The 24,183-nt window shown below is 50.9% G+C and overlaps 6 protein-coding genes across 6 annotated transcripts; 2 read left to right on the top strand and 4 right to left on the bottom strand.

Annotated features, from left to right (window-relative positions):
* Nucleotides 1–486: 486 nt before the first annotated feature.
* On the top strand, nt 487–1,247 carry CTRU02_201944 (PAP2 domain protein; the record flags this gene model as incomplete). The annotated part of the gene is made up of 2 exons (XM_036725301.1): nt 487–540; nt 609–1,247. 2 exons carry the CDS (start codon nt 487–489, stop codon nt 1,245–1,247), a joined length of 693 nt encoding a protein of 230 aa, XP_036582979.1.
* Nucleotides 1,248–1,874: 627 nt separating this feature from the next.
* On the bottom strand, nt 1,875–4,049 carry CTRU02_201943 (uncharacterized protein; the record flags this gene model as incomplete). Its single annotated transcript, XM_036725300.1, has 4 exons — nt 1,875–3,044; nt 3,105–3,481; nt 3,536–3,696; nt 3,748–4,049. 4 exons carry the CDS (start codon nt 4,047–4,049, stop codon nt 1,875–1,877), a joined length of 2,010 nt encoding a protein of 669 aa, XP_036582978.1.
* Nucleotides 4,050–7,050: 3,001 nt separating this feature from the next.
* On the top strand, nt 7,051–7,365 carry CTRU02_201942 (uncharacterized protein; the record flags this gene model as incomplete). Its single annotated transcript, XM_036725299.1, has 1 exon — nt 7,051–7,365. One exon carries the CDS (start codon nt 7,051–7,053, stop codon nt 7,363–7,365), a length of 315 nt encoding a protein of 104 aa, XP_036582977.1.
* A 6,188-nt stretch (nt 7,366–13,553) lies between these two features.
* On the bottom strand, nt 13,554–14,387 carry CTRU02_201941 (emopamil binding protein; the record flags this gene model as incomplete). Its single annotated transcript, XM_036725298.1, has 3 exons — nt 13,554–13,744; nt 13,797–13,932; nt 13,986–14,387. The coding sequence occupies 3 exons, from the start codon at nt 14,385–14,387 to the stop codon at nt 13,554–13,556; spliced, it is 729 nt and encodes a 242-aa protein (XP_036582976.1).
* A 545-nt stretch (nt 14,388–14,932) lies between these two features.
* CTRU02_201940 (glucose-repressible gene protein) lies at nt 14,933–15,222 on the bottom strand (the record flags this gene model as incomplete). Its single annotated transcript, XM_036725297.1, has 2 exons — nt 14,933–15,026; nt 15,101–15,222. 2 exons carry the CDS (start codon nt 15,220–15,222, stop codon nt 14,933–14,935), a joined length of 216 nt encoding a protein of 71 aa, XP_036582975.1.
* A 3,353-nt stretch (nt 15,223–18,575) lies between these two features.
* CTRU02_201939 (uncharacterized protein) lies at nt 18,576–20,830 on the bottom strand (the record flags this gene model as incomplete). Its single annotated transcript, XM_070203950.1, has 5 exons — nt 18,576–19,061; nt 19,114–19,176; nt 19,244–19,672; nt 19,723–19,784; nt 19,858–20,830. 5 exons carry the CDS (start codon nt 20,828–20,830, stop codon nt 18,576–18,578), a joined length of 2,013 nt encoding a protein of 670 aa, XP_070062532.1.
* Between the last annotated feature and the right edge of the window lie 3,353 nt (nt 20,831–24,183).

The following is a 24,183-nucleotide window of genomic DNA, read 5'->3' as shown; positions in this document are numbered from 1 at the left end:
GCACGCATGGCATCGCGGGGCAAAAAGAAAAATTGGGGTTGCTCCCACGCTGCACCACAATCGCTCTAGCAGCAGCTTGCCGAGTGACAGAAGGGTCCAGGGCCAGAACCAGCCACAAGCCACAGGACAACCCGCTGGCTGGTGGGGCAGACAGCTTTCAATTGGTCCCAGCTTGGAACTATGCAACCTGACGTATTATGCAAATATGAAGAAGCTGGCATTGCAAGTGCGCAGGTGCAGCGCAACGGCCAGCGAGCACTTTGACATTTCCAGAGTGCTGTGCACCACGATCCGCGACATTCCCTCTAACTTTACCAGCCCCTGGGCTGAGTCGAATTTTACTCCTCCTACATTGCAGTCAACAGTCCTTTAACGAGGCATATGGAATTCCACGACTGAGCTTTAAAGAACCCACATTCTCCGGAGAGACAGTCTAAGAAGCTCGATTACAGCTGGACGTGCTGTTAGAGCCACGAAGCGGAAGCTATGGACGAAGACACGAGGCCTCTTGCCTCTCTTTCTCTCACCCACGTCTACTATGTAAGGCCAAATATTCATATGCCCTCTGTTCCCCAGAAGATTACTGACTTGTTTTCCCACCCCAACAGGACCCCGAAGACCCTCTTTCCTTCCTCTGCGCATGGCTCGCTTTGCTCCCGCAAGCCCTCTGCATCGTTTATGTGACCCTGATATGGTCGACCCGCGAGATCGAAATCGCTCTCATGTTCGCCGGCCAGCTCGGCTGCGAGGCCATAAACTTTGGCCTCAAGCGCCTTATCAAGGAGGAACGCCCCCGCCGCATCCACGGCAAGGGATACGGCATGCCCAGCTCCCACGCTCAGTTTGTCGCGTTCTGGTCTGTATTTCTCGCCCTGTTCCTGCTGGTCAGGCACCGACCATCCCCTGCGCGGCAACATCATCGCCCTTACTCGCTCATTGAGCGTGTCGTCGTCAGTGGCGCTGGTCTCTTCCTCGCAGCTGCGGTGGCGTGGAGCCGAGTTTACCTTAACTACCACACTGTGAAGCAGGTTCTGGTTGGGTGTTTGGCTGGTGCCATAACTGCCGTCGGCTGGTTTGTGGTAACGGCTGTTGCTAGGGAGGTTGGCCTCTTGACCTGGGGCTTGCAGCTTCCAATTGCTCGCCTGTTCAGATTTAGGGATCTTGTGGTAGAAGAGGATCCTTGCCAGTCAGGGTGGGACAAATGGGAAGAACGAAGGGTCGAGATAGAGAAACACAAGAGCAAATAAGTCAGCACATAGTTGGATTACTTCCACAAGCAGGGCGCGAACATGCAACTGGAAAACTAAGTTGTAATAGGTGAACCCGATGAAGGGCTCATGTCTGATATGGTTCTCCCTGTCCACAAATTTCATGTCACGTATTTTATATCATCTCAAGTTTGGCAGAGCCCTTTATCCATTTGAGCTATACTATAAGAAGCCTACTGCTGTGGCCACTTTCCTTCCGCTCACTAATGTCAAATCCATCTCGTAGCTATTCATACCATCGTTTTAATCCACCCACTCGAGAGCCAAATGCTCTAAAAACCTATCCTACCATGGGTGAATCCTGCACTCTCCAATGAAAGTCATTTTCGCCCCAAATCGTACACAACGTACATGAGTGCGTTGTTGAAGAGATAAAGAAACCAAACAATATGTAGACGTTATATGTCGTACAGGTATCTCCGCAAAAGAAACGCCAACCAATGAAATAGTAAAATATAAGAAGGGAAAGGTAGTTCTCCATCAACTCCGTAATGTGGCCGAAAGATCGTATCATGCGCTTTTTACCGCCCTATTCTAGACACGTCTATTGTATCGCTTCTGAACACCATGAAATACCAGTTGCGTGCATTTGTCGCTGGGTTGCCATCAGATCCAGTCACGTTTCTCGTGCTGGCCATCACACTGGCAATCCTGCTTAGTGCACTTGACTGGCGCCTTTTTACGCTGCGCAGGGTTATTGAAGCCGACGCCTTGCGGACTAGTGACTCTTGTCTTCTGAGGGCTACCGGGCCTGTAGACTGCTGGGCTCAGCGTAAGCTGCTCACCCTCTTCCTTCTTCAACTGCGACTGTCTAGGAACAGAGACCTTGGGAACCGCAGGTAGGTTCTTCATTCTTACATCCTTCTCCGATCGGATGGGTGATGGCACCAGCGTGTCGTCACCCTCAGAGTCAGAAAAGTCTGAAGAACTCAAATCGCTGACGACATCAACCTGCGCCAAAGGGCTAGGGCGCTTAGAGCCTTCGCCTTCCAGACCCTTAGGGCAGTTCAACTGATGAACACTGGAGTTATCCTGGAAGTACTGCGAGTTGAGAGGTGGCATGTCATCCACGTTCGACAAGCGCAGGCCAATCTGTACAGTGGCAGAAGATGCCAAGGAAGAGTCGCGGCGGTGGCGGATACCTTGAGGATGGATGGATGGCGGAGGCCTGAGGAAGAAGACATCGTCGTCATTCGCCTTGGAAGTAGGAGAATAGGTGGTGGCGGGAAGCAACGTGATAGACTTGGTGTTGTTATTGTTCTCGGCGGGGAACAGGGAGTAAGACCTCTTGCGCGCATGGGTCTTTGGCGCCTGGTAGGTTGAGACTTGCGCAGGCTCTGGTACTCTTACGGGTGAAGGAGCTGGCTTGGGGTATACAGCATGCTGTCGGAGTGGATTGGCATACGTCGGCGAGCCCGAGGGGCTCTCGATGCGTGCCTCTTCTTCCTTCTCAGGCACCAAGCTGTCGGTGCTGTCCGTCCTCGGGCGAGACCGTGCCCTACCAACAGGATTCATCATGTGGTTTTCGTAGTCACCATCGCCATTGGGAGCCCAAACACGGATGCCAGCCTTAAGCTTATTACGCTCAGACTCCCACTTATCGCGGGGACCGATGGTCGACAGGGTGTTTGACCGCAAGAATAAGTGGAGGCCGCCAGTCATTAGGCCTGAAACGTTGGCAACGACGGAGGCAATCATGGAGAGAGTGAGGGCTTGGCCATTAGCACCCCTCTGCTCAGTAAAAGAGAGGTTGAAGAAGAAGGGGATAAGAAGGCTCTAAACCATCAAGTTAGCATGGCAACCGGCTGGCGGGTTTCCTGTTTCAAGTGTGCTTACAGTCGAGATGAAGGCAACCGCCATGAAGTATACCATTCTTGACGCAGCAACACGTTCAGTGGCCTCGATTCTGGAGTTATTGTGTAGTCTAAAGAAGATGACCATCGTAGAGCCGAGTAAGGTTGCCGAGATCAGGGACAGGAGCACGAAGCAGCCTTCCTTCCATCGCTGGACAAACCAGAATAGCGAGGCAAAGCAGAAGTTGGGGGGGCGAATGAATAGAGTAACAAGGTAGGTAATAAGAAGGAAAGTGCCGACAATGGCTAGACAGATTGTAACATTCCACTTTCCACGAGGGGGCAAGGGATTTCTTCGCAGTGACCGAATGGCCACTTCGAGTGCGAAGACTAGTTGAATATAGGGAACAATGAAAACGGCTGTTTTCCATTAGCCAACGATTCTATGAACGTACCACAGACGCGGGAGCTTACCAGGCAGCATCAGCTGTGAAGTGATGGTGCAACCGAGAGTCAGTAAATGGTCGAGTCCAGTCGACTGGGCGATGGCGAAGACGATGCCTTGGAGAACAATGCCGGCAGACAGAACGAGAGGAAACGACTCCGCAGGCCCGACAAAGGTGAAGCCATGGGTTCTGATATCCGGTTAGTGAGAGTGTCCTAGATTCTAACGGTGACAATCGTACCTGAAGCCGAATTTGGGGTTGTTCCTCTTCGCCGAGCCATAGCTATCCCAAAGAATCCCGATTGCTGTCGCGAAAGCTGCAATGACGTTGAAAACAGCGAGGATAATGGTCGAGGTTCGAATCGATTTCGCCGCCTGGAAGCGGAACTGGTTGATCAGAGCCGATGTCGAGTTGTTCTGAGCCCTGAACGGCCCTCGTAATGAGCCATCACCGTCGTTTCCACCTCCACTCGTTAAGCCGTCGGTCTCAGCCCGCGTCCAAAGGTCACCTCCATGGGGATCCATCAAGCCCCAACTATCCATCTCGTCGATTAATCACCTGGCAATGGTCGAGGAGATGAGTGCAGGCGTCGAGCCGCAGAGGTGCCAGATATTAATTCGCCGTCCGAACCATCTAATCCATAGACCTGTTGAAGACGTTTTGTCGAGTAAGGGTAGGAGAGTGTGAAGAACGAAGGGATAGAAAGAGGAGAGGATGGAGATCGTGCGGATGGGATGGAGAAGTGAAAAGGGTAAGTGAAAAGACTGGATGGAGCGTAGAAGTCTGCCGCTCTTGGACGAAGAGGGCGGACGAGACGAAACAGACACTAGGCAAAGTAGGAACCTACGAATAGAAACAAGGAGCAGTAGAACCAGCCACTCAAAAGAAGGAAAGGGACCGGCCTGAAGGGAGGAAAGACCACTTCCAGAAGTCAGACGGTAGAGGGAAGGCCGCATGAAGAGGTCAAAAGGCGATCACAGAAGCGTGGAAGAGACCCAATAGGGGGCTAACAAGGGAGAGGCTCGGGAAGGGCCCCCGCGCGGGCCAGATGAGGTCCGGAGAGTTAGCCAAACCGCCAAATGGGGCCCAAGTACCAACCTTGAGCAAGGGTAGCACGGCTGAGGGGTGGCCTACCAGAAAGGCCAGACCAGGGGGGGCGAAGACTGGCAATCCAGAAGAAGAGATAGAGAGGGACGAGAGCGGGCGAATTGGAAAGCATCTACAGCTCGGAACGGTCCACAATTAGAGGGTGGGCAGTGAGGGGCTTTGATGGGGCCAGTGTCTCTTGACGTGCATGTTGCTGGTTAGAAGGTGGCTTCGAACAATCACAAATACGGCGATGTAGCTGGTCTTGGTCCTCGTCGGGAGGGCTCAGGACTGGGCTGGGCGCGGGATGGCGGCCATGTTCGTCACGACCCCGCCAACTCTGGCTGGGCTGATACCTGGATCCATCGTATCTCATGCCCCTTGTCATCCAACCAGCATGAGGTGCTCGGCATCCTGAGAACCAAGGGGAAGACAAGAAGCAGCAAGAAAGGTGGACTTTGTGCCGTTGCCCGTCGCAATGATCCGGCAAGAAGTGCTTGGAGGCGACCTAGTGAGTGCAGCACTGCGAGGCTTGGTGTTGGAGCATTGAGTGGCGATGAGGTGAAGCAGTGATGTAACACGTCTTGGTTTCGTAGTGTCGCCCAAATTGCCTGAGCCCCTGGCACTGAGGTTGCGGGCGACAAGGTTTGACGTTGGACTTGAGCCCCAAATCTGGGGGGCACTAGGAGAAAAGTTTGGCTGCTATGCCTGATTCGGACTAGTGTGGTGTTGCCAAATCAGTGGATCAAACCGCCGCAGGGATCGTGGAAGGGGCGGCTGATGGTGATGCCGAAACCTTTTCTGTTCCCTTATCCTCCTCCTCTTCCTGCTTGCCTTGCCTGTTGCCCTGGTCTCTCCATCTCTACCCGTCCGTCCCTTCTGATATCAGACAGTTCAGTCTGGTGTGCCTCTTGTACCTGAAGAACTGGTGGGTGTGGTGAAGTCTATCTAAGGTACTACTAGTAGACCAGTGATGGGAATGGCCTCATTACATCGGCGGACGTCGAAGCACTCCAGCCTTTCCACACCACTGTAGTCCAACCACAATCAGTTCACATGATGGTTGATTTCAAAGCATGCCCAACTGTTCTCGAGGGGCGCGGGCTATCGGCTTGCTGGGTCGAGTCAAGTGCACGAATTATGCCGCATACGAGTCGCTGCCGTTGGAGGGCGGACGGCGAAGGCGAAGTCGATTTGCCCAGCCGGATAGACATAATCTTGGCGGGACAATGACTGGGCCTCGTCTGTCTTCTCAACCTAGTTCGCTAGCCCTGCTCACGGGGTGTTTCCGCCAGCCGGAGCCATGGACAACATCAGCTATATTCATCCTGCACGTGTCTCTCGCCACGACAGATCCTGGTGTTGACAGGGCTGGCGCTGCTCAACCCATCCATACCATGAGGTGGATGCCAATCAGAGAGAATGTTGTAAAGGACAGGCATTACTGTTTCCTGAAGTATCTTGCTGTCGGCAGCCTCTTGTTGGACGAGTCGACTTTCATAGTGGATGATCTAGTTCGTCTGTTTCCGCAGATTTGTATTTTTTTTTTGGAGCGATGAGGCAGATGCTGTGTCATCTGAGCTGAGATGGCCTGTACATTGGGGGTTTGACAGGGCTCGATGACAGGGGTTGGTGGCCTTCGAGGCCCTGCTCAGCTCTGACAGACTCTTTTCCCCCTCCACATTTACATCAGCCTAGACCTACAGCGGCTAGGACGGGCTACCTTGAAGGAATCAACCTGGATGTAAATGGCACGCTACGCTTAATAGGCTTGCAGGGTGTGCGATGGCATTGCGACTCGCCACCTGTCAGATATGATGAGATTTGGAGAGAAGTGCACCTTGCGCAAGGCCCTCAAGAGGCAAAGTACGAGCGCCAAAGCTTAACGGGGGCGGGGACAGATAGGCGATCCCAAACCATTGCCACGAGACAGGCGTCTGTATGGGAATTGCGCTCCCATCACAATCTCGACGATTATCATGTTCATTGTCGCTCAAATCTCGCGATCCCTCCTCGACAACAGACAAGATCTGCGAAAAGAGGGTCGACCGCTACGCCCTACGGCAAAAGCTGTAGTCGATTCCAAAGCAGTGGGCACAGGGAGACAAGCTTAGAGGCTAGTCAATAGTGCGACACTATTCCTCCGAAAGGCAGGAGTGGCGCCAATCCGGATCAGGTGCCAGTCGCCGTCAAACACTGTAATTTATCTCCAACATGTCAACCCTACAGATATTGAGGGTGTCACTAGTTAAGGCGCTAGTTGAACCTTCAACCGCAAGCTTGGTTCATTATCTCCACCGAGGAAATAATCGCAGAGCCCGGTGGAAGATGGCTGCTCCGAGATGAGGGACTACGTAGGCTCAAAGACGTTACTGCTCTCCCGCACCTTTAGGCTTCCCGTGCGTCCGGGGTGGCCCACCTTCATTGCTGGTCCGGTCCTCGCTGTCGATCAAACAGATGTTCAGACTGGCATACATCAGGAGAAAGGTATCTCGACTCTCAAGCGGCACTCGACATCTTACGATGTCCAAATATAGCGGACATGACCGAGTCTCACTTGAATTCGCTTGCCTTTCTGAGAACCAACCGGTTGTTACGTTCGGTGGTTCTGGACGCTGCTTGCCGCTTCTCCCGGGCAAAGACTGTGATGTTCGAGAAGGGTTCTTTTCCTCACAATTGGGTAGCTCAAAACCCGTCATTCGGGCTGTCCGCAGACTGGCCGCTCGCCAAGGACCGCTATGCGGAGGGCTCTGTCGTCATTATCCTAGCTAGAGGATCATCACCACTTCCCTAAGCATCTTTGCCGCATATGTGCCTCTCAGTAAAGAGCTGTTGGGTGAGTAGATTGGACATGGCATACAAGTGGCAGTGAACTATCGTCTAAACTACAGGATTTCCATTTCGCTATCCTTTTGTGTCCTGTAATAATACTTCTAATATCCGCAATTGAGTCGTCTAATGTCTTCTGACAGAAGATGTACACAATCCCATCTGAAATCACTGTGGTAGTAGTTGCAGTATTATTCCGGCATGGTGTTTCATCTCAACCGCTGTTCGCACACTTGAAAATCATTTCAGAAACCTTCAGAGTCCACGAAAAGTGGGATTTAATCACGATCAACCAAATATGTTAACACCAAGATTGAAGACAAAAAATCCCAAGTAGGAAGTGATTACCATTTCCTAGATCATGATTTGTACTGGAGTCGTGAACTAGCGATCACTGTCAGAGGTCAGAGGACGACTGAGTCGAACCTGTGTGTTTCGATTCGTCTCTAGGTAGCCGACTCATTTATGTGGGCTTCCGTTGTCCTTGGCGAACGTCTTGGCTTGAAGCACAATAGTTAGGATGGCATATTATTTCCAGGCGAGGATAGCCTCTTCTAGAGATCTCGCGTGGTTGCTCTGCAGAACTGTGTGCGAACCCGCAAAGCGGATCTATCTCCTCGGGGGTCTAGGTGTTGGTTTTGGTTACGACAAGGCCATCCGGCAGATCCTTGCGCAACCCATATTTTTCACTCATTTCAAGGCGCAGATAGAGTGCTGTTGTACGGGAACACGATGGTAAACGAGGCCGTAAACTGACTCACGATCCCATGTGCTTACTCGAGCTCCTCCATGGAGGGGTTAGAGAAAGCCTTCAACACAAGACCCATTCATGGATGGCAAACGGATCTACGGAGAACGACAAGGCTTTCCTCCATATCCCGCCGGTATTATCGCTATCATTTTGGCCGCGTTGGCACACATTGTTGATCTGCTTCACATGTTGCCGTCCGCGATATTAAATTGTGGCCGTTCTGGTGTATGACTATCTGATCCGGCGCTTCATAGAAGGCAATGATCGTCTTCTACTGGTCAGAGATTGTTACAAAAGCTCTTGTATCCAGGAGGAGGAATGGGCGTTCCGGATGTCCTTTAGGCTTCATTGCCAACTCCGAAGGGGCGATCTTCGTCCAGCCGGCGCATCCAAGTTTTAGTGTGCCATCAGAATCCCGTTGTATAGGCGGCGGCGGAGGCATTCCTACAAACTGTTCGATGAGATTCCTCCGGCCTTCTCGATATTGCTCCGGGTTGGATTTAGAGTGAACTATGATCAGTACTGCCTGCAGCTAACGACTTGTGGGTTTTTTACTTCATGGTATATACTCGCATTCGCACCGTCGGCTCATCCTCTTTGCATTTTTTCCAGCAGACACGACGAGTCAAGACACTGTAAACGAAAATGCATGCCATAGAAACAGTTTTGTCGCAGATTGACTGCTGAGAAGTAGTCGGTAGGCAAGATTGTCTAGCGCGCCCGTGACGCAACGGCAGGTCCAGCTGTCCTCGACTCGTGCAACTAGTAGAATGTTTCTTGAGTCGTCTACGAAGTCTTTTTTTCTTTCTTTTTTTTCTTCTTTCTTTATCAAACAGAGGGAAAAGTGGACGTTCGGCGACCGTGGAGTTTTGGCCCCCACAGGAATATCGCATATTTGGGAGTTGAGCCGAGCACTTCGTTAACTTTACATCTACTTGTAACCGCTTACGTAGCTTCATTAGCCACCCACCACTATAATTTAATATCTAATAAACTGACATATGAATGAAATATTATGGGAAACAGCAATATACGAGATATGGTATCGGATTGAACCGCTACCTTAAGCAACGCGATGACGAGTTCTGTCTTTCTTGGCTGAATCACAGAAATACAAGCGAGCCCAGTGGAACACGCCCACAGCAATCTTTCCTGTCTCGAAAACCCTGACTGGTTAGGGAAATGGGAGGAAAAAACATGACATTGATCCGAGGCATACGGAAGACTTTCTGTGAGTCGGGTGTATATTGCAGCGCTGTTGACGTTGTGTCCCTTGCGCTTGCTGTTTGGAAAAGACACGACTGCCCAAGAAAACGGATATGATGCCACTTAGCCAAGACACAAGAACCAGCTGTGGCTGTATGAGACATAAGTTCAAATTTACAATTCTTAGGGTGTTGGGGCAGCGGCCACTACCGCCTTGTTCGTATCCGAGGCCGACATTTATTTCTACAGATGTCCTTTTTCGGAGCGAAATGCTGCCGGGGCCGCCCGAGAGACCGGTCTTCCGGTAGAGGGGTTTTGTCCCAGGCTGGAAACAGAAGAGTAATCACCGACTGTAGCGGAGCTGAAAACTCTTTCAGACGCCGTCACTTTGTTGGCTATGGGTTTTCTAGCGATGATGCCACGGGTTGAACAGCCAAATGCGTAGTTATGTTCGCCGTATATCACATGTCAGAACTGATAGCATATTTTAACGTTGAACTATTGCCACTTTACAGCCAAGATGCTTTTACTTTGGCCCTGCTCTTTAGCGTTGTCGCCGTGGCGGTACTGAGCTACTCAACTTACAATGATCTTGAAGATTTTCGCAAATATTTGTCATTTGGCTCGAACCAAATTACCACGAGAGGCATATGTTGTTATTGCACGGGGTGGTACTGTTTCCTTCATTTGTCTATCACTTTATGTCCTCGCTCAAGCACACCAAGAATTACGAACTGACTTCGGTGGGACGAACTGTGCCGTGTAGCGATTCTAATATTCCTCATCTGCCTTTGCGATAGGTGTGTGTTACCCAACTACGCGCCGGGTACAGCCGGCATTCTGGCGCAATACATGGCACGAATCTTCTGGTAGTAGTTCGTCAGCTCTCTTGACCTTGCTCATACCTTCATCTGCCGGGACTTTCGTGCTCATATGTCTGTAATGTATTTTAGGCGGATGACTTCCAAAGTAGCACAAGGCTATCATGGCAACGTTAAATAGACATACCAACAATGTGAAATGATGCCTACAAGCTACATACAAGTAATCTCAGTATTCGCTTCACCTGCCATGCTCAACTGGATTAATTGGGTTAAGAAGGTGCCACTCACTAAGCAATGGAAGATATCAGAACCATGAGCAGCACGAATTGCTATGAACGAAATAACACTCTGTTGTATCATTCAATGATTGACGTCTTTCTCCTTCAAATATTCTCTCAGGCTAGCCCATACACCCAAGGATGATCATACAGCTATTGGACACTTCATTGAAACAGGCAGCTATAGACAACCGACACTGTAAGGCCAGATCAACCCCTAAGGATCTAATGGCAGATTTCATTACACACTATGTGGTCAGCTGTGATTGAAGACTTTTCTAATGGAGTTTCTGTCCGTTTTGAAATGAAGATATCGCGCGGGAGGGTTAGTTTCTTGTCAAACAACATAGCCTATACAGAGGAGTCCCCGGTTGATCACCTAACATAGGTACTTCAGGATAGCGCTTCCTCAGCTTTCAATCAATCTTCCTGTTAATTTACCCCGTGTTTGCCGCCAGGAGTGGAGACTTATACTCCAGTGTTCATATGCCAACAGATTCGGAAGCAGTTGTGAAGACATGTCACAAGAGGAAACTAACAAATCAGTATGCGAGGGTGATTGCCCCCAATAAAACTTTTGAATGCCAGTTACAAAAACAGATGATAGACCGAAAGTGAGCCAGCCCATCCGAAAAAGTCGTGGGGTGGCCTTTTGATCCGTGAAACTTGCCCGTATGAGCTGGCGTTCCGTAGTTGTTGATGATACACATTCCCATACCAGTTGATTGACATGCCTCTCGTTTGGTGCCAGAAACAAGACACGAGATAATGATTCAAAACCGCCTCCAGCCGCGGAGAATATTCTCATCCCCTGCTGAGATCGACATGGAAATCATCCGACGCCAAATGTCGGATGGACCCTTGACGAGGCAGACTATTACAGTAGGAAGCTGCGTTTGGTTCGAGGAGTTGAGAGGGTCAAAAGGGTGAAGCCAGTTCCAGGAGGGTAGTATCGGGGTTTTACATCCATGGTCACGGTGGAGGCCGATTGGGTACGCGAGACGTACCGTAACGTGGAGAAGGATATTCGAGCGCCGCGACGAAGCGATTGGTGCAAGTGAACTACGTGGTTGGGGCATGATATGTTTGTCGAGAGCAAGGTGGGAGCGATGAGAATAACATCTCCGAAAAGACGATTAAACCTCTTAAGGAGCATGCCGAGGGTCAGAACTTGAAGCGTATATCATCTGCATAAGCTCGAGCCAAGAATGATTTATTGGTGATGGATTATCAAGTAACTTACTAGACATCAGACTCCCAGGTTCGCTTACTCCGATACCTATGTAGTCAGTGTTTCGATTTGGGGCTATCATTCATCCATCTATTTCATGATATGGACTGTCGGCCCTTTAAGCAAAAACGATCGGGCTACTGGTGATATAGGTTCATCGCGGGCATGGCATATGGATGTCATTGTATCGCTATCCCAATGAGAATTAAACCTGTTGCAACCATAGAGAGGACCGTTCGGCAGGATAGTTGGCGGCAAAGTCGAGGCTGGCTCACATTTACGCCTTATTCACCAAACACTAGTCGTCTGTCTGCACGCTCTATCTATGCTGCCCAAATGATCAGGTCAAGTCAAGACACTCATCGCTCTCCTAGATACCATCTACGTTATACTTGGCACTTACTACCTGTGGCGGCTTCCCAGTGAATAATGATTTATATCGACGAGGACTTGTCTGAATACTTTTAGGCTACAACAACTTATGCTACTAAGCAAGTGAGGAGATGATTTCTTCCTAAACATCGCAATAACGATCACTAACATGAATTAACTAGAGAAACCACTGTCCTAGAGTTAAGAGACGAATTCCCCATTGAAGTCTGCATGTTGATACCTCACGTATAGGAAGTGGTTGCCGTTAGTCCAGCCTGGTTGAGAAAAGTGAAAGAAAATGGGCCATCCCGATAACATTCTACTTTCTTCTCAACATTCAGCTTTACAACACAGTTAACATAAAGAGGTCTTATTCAGGGTCTTAAGATATCAACTGTAGCCGCCTCATGCCATTGAAGCCGCAAGCCATGCATACTCAACCAACTCGCTGCAGCTTTTGAGTGAATTTTCGTCATAGGTAGGCGATTTGAATTGTGTTCTTGGTAGCTTTGGGAATTTTTCATCCTGTCTCAGAATCAGTATGGTTGTTGACGAGCAACGGGACATTTCAGCGCATGTTTGAAAGATACTCAGTAGTCCTATTCGAGGTTCTAACAGATGACGTTACCTTAACTTACATGAGAAGGCACATTGTTCCTTGTATATAATGACAAAAGGGCTTTTAAGGCTAGCAACTGGGATCCTTCGGTCGGCCATCGCAGTCTAAGTTCAGCGATTCGTGGGCATGGAGACGTTGCTTCCCATTAACATGTGGCTACTTGTAGCTTGTGCCTACTATGTCAGCTCGAGTAGAGGCCCAGGTCTACGAATTCTCGTCGCTTCTGATGATAAATCCAAGTCAACTGTAAATAAGGGAAAAAAGCCTGTTTTTTTTTTTTTTTTTTGTGAAAGATATCGTAACGTATCGTCAATGGGGTGGGGTGATTCTAGGGAGAGCATGGTCTTACGACAGAATCTTGTTTTTCGAGATCGATAAAATCACTTAGGCTACCACTACTGTAAGCCTTCCAAGTCTACACATTCCATTCGCTACCTGCAAAACATTTTAGTTGCCGCCGGTGTCTATTACAGCATCCCGTCCGACCTAAAGAACGGTGCCGTGTGCGGCATTGGCGTCAGACACTCAATTCCTTCCGACTTCAGTCAGTAGCTGGGAGAGGCGGGAGAGGCGATCCGGCTCGACTTCGAAAAAAGGCACGGGAATACTACCCTATTGTTCTCTTCCCACTCTATGACCTTCACGCAAGAGAACTGACAAATTTACTGTGGAACTATCTTCACCCTTCACCGTTGATGTATAGAAAGATAACCGGTGCCACGATGAATAAGAGTATCCAGGGTCTAAGGTCTCATATTTAGACGAGATTCATTCGAAAGAAGCCATTGAGAGGCATATTATACACAGACACTTCATATCTCACCTCTGACCTTATAGGACATCATCTTGTTTAGAGGTTCTTTCTCGCACCCTGGGCCTTGAAAGCAGCCGAGATCTCGCCGAACGCAACATAGATCGCGTAGAGGGGGATGAAGACCCAGAGCATGTTGAAAAATACCAGGTACACCCACATGTACATGAAGTTGCTTGTGTCGAGGTTGATGTTGCCGGTCAGCCACTCGGGGCAGAAGGTCATAAATCCTGTGGTGCCTTTTTAGCTCACATGCAATTTATCGAGTCTTGGAAAACTCACCTCCGTAAAGCTCCGCGGTCGCAATGATGATCATCCAGATGTTGACCCTGGGGTCACGCTTGGCGATGCAATAGCAGATCCATACAGCTAGTGGGCCAGCACCGAAGACGGTCAACAGCTCCAGGGAAACCACGCCCTGTGGAAATTTCTCGTTAACAACATTGCTCCCTTGTGATGGTGGAAACATACCAAATCTACACCCGCCCATCTCTTATCAGCCCGGGCATATACCATCCATAACTGAGCAAAGGGGTTATCTCCACCCGCCTGGGCGCCATAAATACGATCCGAGTAGCCAAGGAAGTTGGCGGGGGTCGGGTGATATCCGGAAAGATCGGCGTCGGGAATGTCGGCAACGTGAGTGTAAGTGAAGAAGCAGTGGTAAAGAAAACTGCCCTCAAGAAAAAAATGGATCAGGGCATCGAAAGCATGCCAGATGAAGAGGACGCGGTAGCTCGTCGAGGTTGAGGCATGAAGTACGCGTCGGGAGACGGCGATGGCGATAGCCAGGAGAACGACAGTCGCAGCAAGGGAAATGAGTGTTGTCTGGTCGAACAAATCAGGTGGAAGGGTGGATGATACGTTCGACATGTTGGGCAGATTTGATAGACAGGTAATTGAGGCGATGGAGGCTCAAAAAGGGTGTTGACGAAGCTTAATTGCTGGTTGAAATTGGCGGTGGGGGTGGTGTAGCGATGGAATTTCGCGACGTGAACTTGATGATCCGTGCGCCGGGATTGGTGACCCGGTGTGGGGAAAATTCAGCCTTTGAAGTTCCATTGTTGAGCAAGGGCCTGCAGGAAAGCGCAAGGTTCAACCTTGGTGCAGCTAACGTCACTGTGATGTGTTCTTTTATCCTATGTCTCGCATCGACAGAAATAATAGCAATAGTAGCAACAACGTTCACTTTGTTAGTCAGTTTTCTTGAATGGTCATTAAAACTTCAGAACATGTTGTATCGTCACAAATCAGTAAAGTTGTTAGCAATGTAGTGACATTAGGACTAAGCTAGGTATGCTGATCCGGACCATTCCCAGGCGTCATTGCCTCATTGCATTATTTGTATCCCATTCCCAAACGCCTGTCCGTTGATATCCTCCCGCAGTATTTAGGGGTATCATCGAGGGAGGAGCGATTTAGTGCTTGGCGGCCTCCTTGTGGACGTCCGCCTTGGTGTCGTGGTGGGTCTCATCGATCTTGTCACCAAGAGCATCCTTGGCGGCAGTGGCACTGAGGGAAGAGTATGTTAGTACAATGTTCCAATTATAATATTGAAGAAATGTAAAAAGGGTAGATGAGCTTACCGGCTGCCGAGGGAAGCGTTGTTGTCCTTAGCGACGTTCTTGTTGGCCTCCTTGGAGGCGGTGGAGGTGGCACCCTGAACGGTCTCAGAGACGTAGTTGGCGGCTTGCTTGACGGTCTCCATTGTGAAAGTTGGTGGTTGGTTGGTTGGTTGGTTGGTTGAGTAAAAGTGGTAGTTGTTTGAGTTGTTTTTATTGCTTGTATTTGCTTGTTGTGTGATGAGGAGAAAGAAAATTCTGGGTTGAAGGGGAGGGAAGATGAGGTTTATATAAGAAGTTGGAGGGCAGGTTTGATGCCGTGAGAAGGATAGTCGCTATTTCCCGTGTCGTTGTTCCTGGCAAGCAGGTAGGTACCTGCCCCGCCAACCTTTGCCTGGTTGAGTTCAGACTGAAGTCAGAAAGGCAGGTACGTGACGTATACCTCACACAGAGTAGGCCACGGCCGATATGGAAGGTATTAGACCATGTACCTGCCCCTCTGCCCCTCTGCCCCTCCCCCTCGTTTGGTCTTTCCGCACGCTCGTGCGTGTCTCTCCGCGTGTCTTGCCTCTGGGGAATGCCAAAGTGTGCCTCTAGCGTAGTTTCACCCCATCTGGGAAAGACGCTCAGGGTCTATCATGTGAATTGAAGAAATGGCGTCATAGACTACGTTTCTCCTGGTCCTTTCCCCCTAGTCAAAGATGCCATATACCGATTGCGTGGGAAAATCGCCTCAGGAGCCAACGGGGGAGGTGCCGCAGCAAGAATGGCCGAACATGGCCCCATACGGAGCTTTCGGTCTGCTTGGGGGCGGTCTCACCAGCCACAGCAACGGAGCTCCAGAAGCTAGCTTAGAGCTTGGAGCTTGGTGGATCAGGAGCACTATCTGGATAAGGAATGACGTCACAAGCGCCTATGCAGGCAAGAGCAAACAACAGCGCTAACGTCATAGCGTCACCGCGTCGATTGAGGCTGGGCGAGGGTTTCCTTTCTACCTCTAGGTGCCAAGACTCCACCTGGCTTTCGCGTTTGCGGTGGACATGCCACATGCAAAGAACATTGTCGCGCAATTCGCGTAATGCTGGATGTCAAAATACGTCAGCCTGTCGATTGCTCCCGGGTGGCCAGCCAACCAACTCACACATGGATGACATGGTTCCGTCAGGAGGATGGCATTTTTGCAAATCTCGATCCTATGGTTTGTGTCCCCCACCCCTTTCTGGGACACCACTTTCTGTCAATGGAGCACCTCCACATTCTGATAGAACGCCACCTAGCAAGGGAGCCTCTTGGGAAGCTTGCAGCCACAGTGGACCATACACTGAAGGGCAGAAAGCTAAACACGGATAGCAGCAATGCAGCATTCATTTCGCTGATGGGTACGGGCCTGGGGACGACTGGGTTGCATAGAATTTCAAGTCTTCTGATTGGCAACGTCATCGGAGAGCTGCCTGTACAATGACGCACCATACAGGTAGCTCCGCGCTTTAGAGAACGAAGGACCGTTCTGGCCCTCCCAAAGCGTACAGGGGAAAACGGGGCCTGCCCTCTTAGCCTGCCCGCCTGCTGCTTTCTGGCCTTAACCTCCCTGTTGAGCCCGCGTCTGCGTCCGTCCTCTGGATGCGGCAAGACGCGGGTTTCGATTGTGCAAAAGGCGTAGGCCGGTGAATTCCCGCAAAATCAGATGATTGTTTCCCGATTCGCCCATCGACAATATGGACGTCTGTATGTCATCGAGATCTCCCCCTTGGTCCACGATCATTGGAACACCATCGGAAACGCCTATTGAAAAGTCGCTTCCACCCACGGACATTCTGCTCCGGCAGATAGTGGCTGCTCGTTATGTCTCATGTGACGCCCAAGTGGCCCATTGACGGACGAGTACGATGCGAGGAAATGGTCGATGCATTTCCAAATACAGCAAGTGTTTTTCTCACTGTCTGACAGCACTCAACCAAACCTTGGTGCGATTGTCCAAGTCAGCACTGCGTCTGACAAAATGCCTTCATCACAATATGCGGAACTCATGCCAGGCCCGCTAGTATGCCCCTCCACCCAAGAGTTCTTGCCTATGCAGAACTGCTTGAATGGTCTCGTGCCACATTGCGAGGTTTGCCTCCCTCCGCAGCTGCTATTTTCGCTGGTGCCGCCTTCGTCTGTCCAGTTCTCAGCCAGGGTATTAACCCACGCAAAATACGTCATCAAGACGACACCCGAAAAGGACATTAGAGGCCTCTTTCTCTTACCAATCCTGCTCTTGAGCAATCAAGTTACAGCAGACCCTGAAAAGGATCCCGATGCCAAAATGCCCCTCCACTGCCCCTCCACTGCCCCTCCTCTGCCCCCCTCTAACCGCGCCTTTCTTATTGCGAGATGCTTTGCTCTGCATATCCCGCATCCCACATTCCACACATTAAGGTAACTGTCAATCAGCGGGCCTAGTGTTAGTTCTGGCGCGGGAAACCCCAGCGTCAGCATCTCGTTTATCACCTGGGACTGGAGCCATGTCGTCAAGCTTTCGTTAAGTTGAATTGGCAAGTGCATAAGCTCTCTAGTTTGCTGGCTGGCTACCGGCGCTCTCCATGTCAGCCGTCAGTGTCGCGTCTGACGTCATCGTCACAGATCTTTAGCTATTGTTGTCAGTCACATCAGTCTGATCCCGAATATGAGACTACGGCTGCGTTCCGAGGTTTTGGGCAGCCGAGAGACCACCCGCGCCACGTATGTCTCCGTTACTGCAGGCCTCGGTGGACCAAAAGTCCATTGGTAGGCACGCGAATTGACGCACTTGATCGACTGATCTGGGTAGAGATGGAAGAATACGACCAAAGACTTAGCATGAGGAGAAAGCTGCGGAACGATACGGTCGATCGTGGACGCTAAGGCGCGCGCCAGGCGCCCCGCCTGGCAGCTTACCCCGTGCAGCGATTTTCCGTAGCCCCTGATGATCGATGCTACAGTTGGTCATCGACCGTATCGACGGGTAAGCCTCTCCGCTTCGGCGACGGCGCCGTGTCGAATCAGCCACGGCGGCCCAGAAGTCCGTTTCTCAGACTTGTGGGGGGTTGAACATGCCTCAGACAACTTCATTGCTTTGTGCTCCTGTTTTGGCCTTTTTTTCCTTCTGACCAGGCCACACGAGAACGGGTTTTAGTTGCATACCACTAAGAAGCTCTGGGAACTCACATTGAGGGGTAAAAGAGGCTTCCCTTGCGTGTCTGGTCTCAGGCAACTTTGTGTGCCGTCACATATGCAATTAAGTTTTTAGCATGAGAGTGATATGGAGCTTGGCTACCTTGGCGGACTAAGCTTGACCTCCAATACGTAGCTTGATACGTTTGCTATGGTACATCCCCCGCGTCTCATTTGATCTGCTGCATCAAGAAATGCCTGTCCAAATTAGTATTGGACAAGCTGGGACCAGAAATGTCACGAGAATGCGGCCTCTGGGCAAAATCGCATCCAAATGAAAGAAAGTACATTTTTGAACCACCACATCTTACAGGCGGAATTTAGTCAGTGGAGTGAGACGATTTATGATCTCCGCATGCACATCTCCCAGTGCTTGCAAGACGTGCAGACCCTCTGCACGCATAGCAGCGTCTGCCTGGAAGGGCTTCCAAGGTTGCTCGTCGCTCTTGCACTTGTCCCAGCCTGACAAGATGCCGTCAGCATCGGCAACGGGTTGCGGCGGGACGATGCCTTTGTGAAGGTAGTTGCGTATTTTGCCCAAGGCACAGAGCGAGACTGCGGCTAGGGTGGTATGTCCCTCAGCCTGGACCTCAAAGACTCCTGCGTTGACAAAGTTCTGGGACATCTCGACGGCATTGACGAGCGGCGTGACAGGATCAAAGGTGGTACTTGCGAACAGGATGGGGAAGGACGTGTTGACGGGATCCGGGCTCTGAAGGTTCGCGTCCCAATCTGGGCTCGGGAAACTGGCCTCGATGTCCCAGCCCTCACACGCCATCATGAGAGACATCCACTAACGTGCGGTGAGTTCTGTGGCCGTGTCCCTAGGATACGAATAAACTTACGAGTCCTGCAAACGATGTGTATTCGGAAGTCCTCTTGTATAACTCGTTCAGAGTCTCGTTACGCTATCAAGGAGGCCGTCGTGTCAGGCTTTGCTCGTCTCGATTCAACAACATATAGGCTGGCACTTACCTTAGGCCGTCGGTCGCTGCAACCAACGGCCGCAAAGCTCTCGTCGAGACTGATAGGAATTTTGAAGTCTGCATTACACATTGGGGTCAAGTCGGGATATATAAGCAATGACGAGAGGTCGCCCGCTTCATAGATGATGTTCAAAATGTGGGCGATTATGGAGAAAGTACGCATCGGAGAATACAGCGCTGTGAAAAAGGACTTCTGAATGTCGGCTTCCATGATCACTACAGGCATATTAATATACCTGGAGACGACAATGAGCGGCTCTGCGCGTAGCCCGCTGATGACTCTATCGTATCGTGCCTTTATATCTTTTGCCTCGTCGCCCTGGCGGAAGAGAGCACACTTTTCTTCAGCGAGCTGGCAGTAGTAGAAGAATCTTTCGACGATTGAGTCCGCGTCTCTCATATTTGAAACCCACTCTGACTGTCGAATGTCAGTATTTGCCTTTACCAAGGTTGGTTGCGGAGGCTCACAGGTGTGTTATACACATTGGATGCCACTACCCCATCAAGGATGAGCCGTCCCACAGCGTCAGCTATTAAATGAGATTGATCAGTAATCTCACACCAGTACATGTCAATCACATCGAGTGTAGGAGGATGGCATACGATACATAGAAGCAAACGTCTGCCCTAATAGCGAGCCGTAGCTGAAGCCCCAAAATACGAGCTTGCGCTTGGTAGAAGGCGGAGCAGCTTCGCTCGACGACCGTTTCTCAACTCCAAGTGCAGCAGTTTCGAAGCCATTTTCCTCAAGCCAGTCGTCGTGAGCGTCAACAATGCTTTTCATGTCCGCCGCCACGTTCGGCGTCGCCATGTACCGTAATCCACTCTCCTCGCTGTCCTTCTGTGAACACAACTTTGACGCAGCTCGGGCCCGATGGGCGAGTATGTCCATTGCGTCGTTGGTGCCATTTGGTAAGCCCACGTCGTGAGCCATAAGCAGCCACGTCAACCTGCGCATCATGGCAACGTTGTCTGCGCCTGGGGACGGCGTGGTAACGTGCTCCGTGAAGCAATCCGCGGACGGCACTGTCGCGCCAATCCCTCGGGGGTCAAAGCCAATAAGGTCTACATTACCGCCCACGGCGGCCTGAATAATAGGGCCGGCATTTGAATACACGAAAGCCGTGCCGACGCCGCCGGGCCCGCCCGGGTTGAGGAGGAGGGGCGACTCGGAGAAGCGGCCTGTTTCAAGACCATGACCCGCAGCCGGAAGGAGAACTAGGGCTATATAGACCTGCGGGCTGTCTGAGGACTGAGTGAGTGGCCGCTGGTAGTCCATTGGGACGGCGAGGCGGGCGCATAGAAAGTTGCCGGGGACCATCAACGGGAGCTCGCAGCGCACCCAGTGCAGCTGCTTACTGGTGGGAATGTCATCCCAGTCGTTGTAGACAGGAAAGGGATAGGAGCCTGGGCGAAGAACAGCATTACGGTCATAGAACCACTGGTGGAGTTTCCAGGCCCAGACGATGAAGAGGACGAGGCCGAAGATGAGAGGCCGACTCCATTCTCGTCGTTTCAACGGGAGGTGGGCTGATTGGGGAAAGACGTTTGAGTCAGCGAGAGTTTTCACCGACATGATAGAGTGTACAGCTGTCGCAGCAATGCGTAAATGCAACAATTAGAGACGTGAAAGCGCCAGTATCTTTCGGCGGGAACGAGTGCAGGACGAGGGAGCTGGTCGGCAGACGAAGAGCCCGCTGGTGAAAGCCGCAGAAACAGATGCAGGGGAAGCGGCTGCCTGCATCTCAAGGCTTCTGGAAGAAGCGAACGGCGGGCCAGATGCACTGTAGAAAGCCTGAGGCTCTACTGCACCAGTGCGGCACAGAGAATCAATGCTGGCCAGTCAAAGTTCACGGATGGCTCGTTTTAGCTTTGCTACTTCTTGAGCTGATCTGATCATTGTAGTGTGTCTTGAAAAGCAAATGAGATGCTCAAAGCGCATTATAGGTACATATGTCTCTCGAATTGCTTGACGCGGCAGACTTGACGTGTGCAGCGATTATGGTGTTGGACACTTCTAAGGGGCGCTCCTAGAGGCACAGTAAATCGGACACACTCTGGACGTTAAAGAACGTTTGGAGCCGGCACCGCAGCGTCAAGAAGCTTTGTGACAGAGTCTAGCCGGTTCTTGGAATATTCCGGCTGTGATATTGCAGCGCTAGTGGTTCCAAACTTGTAGTGACAGCTGGGTTGGTGGAAACGCAAAGGACGAGTCAGGCGACTCCAGCCCAGTAAGTTCAGGGAGACCGGTGATGGCTTCCTTGATCCATTTCGGGTACCGGCTGGATCGCAGAGCGCGTCTGGGAGTGGTCTTGGCGTGTACGATAAGCGACGAGCAGGTACCAGTAAGAAATCCCGCGATGTTTCCTTGTTTTGGGTGCGTTTGGGGTCAGAACCCACAGCAGCAACTCCTGCTTACCACCAATTCAGCCTAGTCTGGCGACGGAAACGAAAGCTAGGGCGACGGCACTGTCGCTTGATAAACGGCGGATGTATCCATCTTGGCCAAACCCTATGCTGCAGGACGGTCCCTGGAGCGATCGCCCCGTGTGTCCCTTAGCAGTCTGGTGAGTAAGGGCTTTTTTTAGAACTAGTCTCCAAAATTTCGCGACAGCATCCGAAGACATGGCCACCGAGGTACAAGGTCGACGCCAAGGACAGACATACGAGTAGGTAGGGAACGCATGAACAGAGGCCGATAGAGACCCGTTCGTCTAAGAGTTCAACCAGCTGGCGCAGGAGGTTCATGAACGTCTCAGATCGCCCACGTCCAGCGCTATTTTCGGAGTTGCACAAGAATATCCGATGAAAGGGGCCTGGTGCTGAGGGTTGCGGCGGTGCTGCTATTGCAGTTCCTATTGCCAGTGTTGGTGCTGTTGGTTTGGGTGGTGCTTGTGAGTAATTGGCCGTTGACCTGTTGCAGCCGGGTCTGCAAGTGCTGCAGTTGCATTTTGGTACCGTCAGGCCGGCTTGGCTAACCCGGACGGATCGGTTGTCACATAGAAGGGGACAGTGAGGGGCTTGGATGGCAGGAGGTCAAGACGACAATTGCGTGTCCGTCCGTCTGAAGAGACAATGTACTGGGCAATAAGACAAGCGAACAGAGAATATCAGCAAGGAAGAGAACTGCAACCCTTGGTGACACCTAGTGACTTTTCTGGTTCCTGCGTGTTAGGATAATGGACAGAGGGTCAAATACAAACGAGAAGTTCGTGCCTTGCCGTGTGGGTAGGAAAAACCGGGTAAATCAAGTGACTTCGGTTTCTCCCTAGTCCCCATCCCACGTAGGCAATTGTAAACGGCAACAATTGTCGACGGCGGATGTTGCAGGAGAGGTTGTGCGTGCATGGGGCTCTTTCAAGGGGCTGTACTCGGACTGTTCCTGCGATTGCAACTCTGGGTTATGCCAGGTTCGGCCCTAACCTAAAAAAGTCGAAGGTAAAGGGAAAAAAGAAGAAGATGTAGGGAAAGCCGCCAAGTAAGCTTGTCGTCAATTAGGTCTCAAACAGTAATACGACGAAGAGGGGCGGTTTTTTTTTTCTCTCTTTCAAAGTCAATGTTGTATTTTTGGCCCCCAGAATCAAACGGTTCAGTGGATGGCAACACTAGCGCAGCCAAGACACCTGATGGATAGTCTTGGTAAAATCTTGTTCTGAACGGAAGGTCGTGGGGCCCAATAGAAGATAGAGACGCCTTCCCCAGACAACGGAGCTGCAACATTATGAGAGAAACGGGGCCAATTGTGGAATCGGTAGTCCACAAAAGCACCATAGAGGCGGGAACTACGCAGGTATCTTGGTGCTAGGTTGAATTTAGATGACAACAGTTTCCAACGTCTTCTGGATGAAGGCCCCCCTTTTTTTTTTTTCCTCTCCCTTCTCTTAACGGCGCCACCCACCTATCTATCCACCAGTAAACCACATGGCGCATCAATGACAGTTGACCACAGACCTCAGTGTTCCAGAGACGTCGACAGCTTTGTCCCTCTCAGAATGTCAACCTAACGTTGCTTTAATCAAGCCGCGCTGAATCAATCGGCGGAAAGTATGTATGGCGTCAATTAAGGGTGTCACTACGTCGTACTTGGCCAATGTGCATTCACACCAAGTCAGGCACAAGGGTGTAGGTAGGTAACCTTACATGGTAGGAGGGAGGGCAGATGAACTCAACTGATATCAGTGCCAAGAAGATAAGAGCCAGCATTGAATAGCCAAACTAACTTAGACCTTTTGGCTGCAGCCTTGGCCCGCTCTTCCCACCATAATGCAAGACTATTCCTTCCTGATCATTAAGTCATTCTTGCGGCTATTCTTCATCATAACGTCAATTGTGTTAAGGGCTCCTCCCGGTACTGTTTTGGTTAGCTTCTGTCGAGCTCGACACCCTTTCGGCTCGTCCCTGTTGCGCCCTGGAATCATGATCCGGAAGAAGAAGAAAAAAAAGTTTGATGTATCAGACGCGCGCATCGTGCAATTGCCTCTGACAATCAAATTCTGCAAGATGCAATGCACAGGGAGACTGGCAAACACGTTGTCTCACGAGAGCCAACATGAGGGCGTTATGGAGCAGAGAAGAAAATGGGGCTGATCTGATGTCGAGAGCAGGTGGTGCTAAAATTGGTTACCTGTAGGGTCGCTGAGCTGCAAAACGAAGACCAGCGACTATCACGCAGCCCCGAGGTCTCAGACACACGCGGGAGTGTGGGAATGTGTCGCACTAAAAAAATTCGGGTTTGCACCATCAATATTCTGCACTGCACTGCACCACTCACTGCGCTTTCCTGCATTCGACGACACTTCAGCCTCAGACCCTGCTCGGTCGAACTCATCCGTCCTCTCTGCATTGCATCCCAGCTATTCCTACCCAGTACAATGTAATACAACTGGACTGGACCCTGAGCTTTGCGCGCCGTTCCCACGGGGGTTCTCA

This window comes from Colletotrichum truncatum, assembly GCF_014235925.2.
Source record: "Colletotrichum truncatum strain CMES1059 chromosome Unknown Contig_0001, whole genome shotgun sequence".
Taxonomy (NCBI): Eukaryota; Fungi; Ascomycota; class Sordariomycetes; order Glomerellales; family Glomerellaceae; genus Colletotrichum; species Colletotrichum truncatum.
The sequence above is the reverse complement of the archived record's forward strand: the minus strand, read 5'-3'. Positions and strand labels throughout refer to the sequence as shown.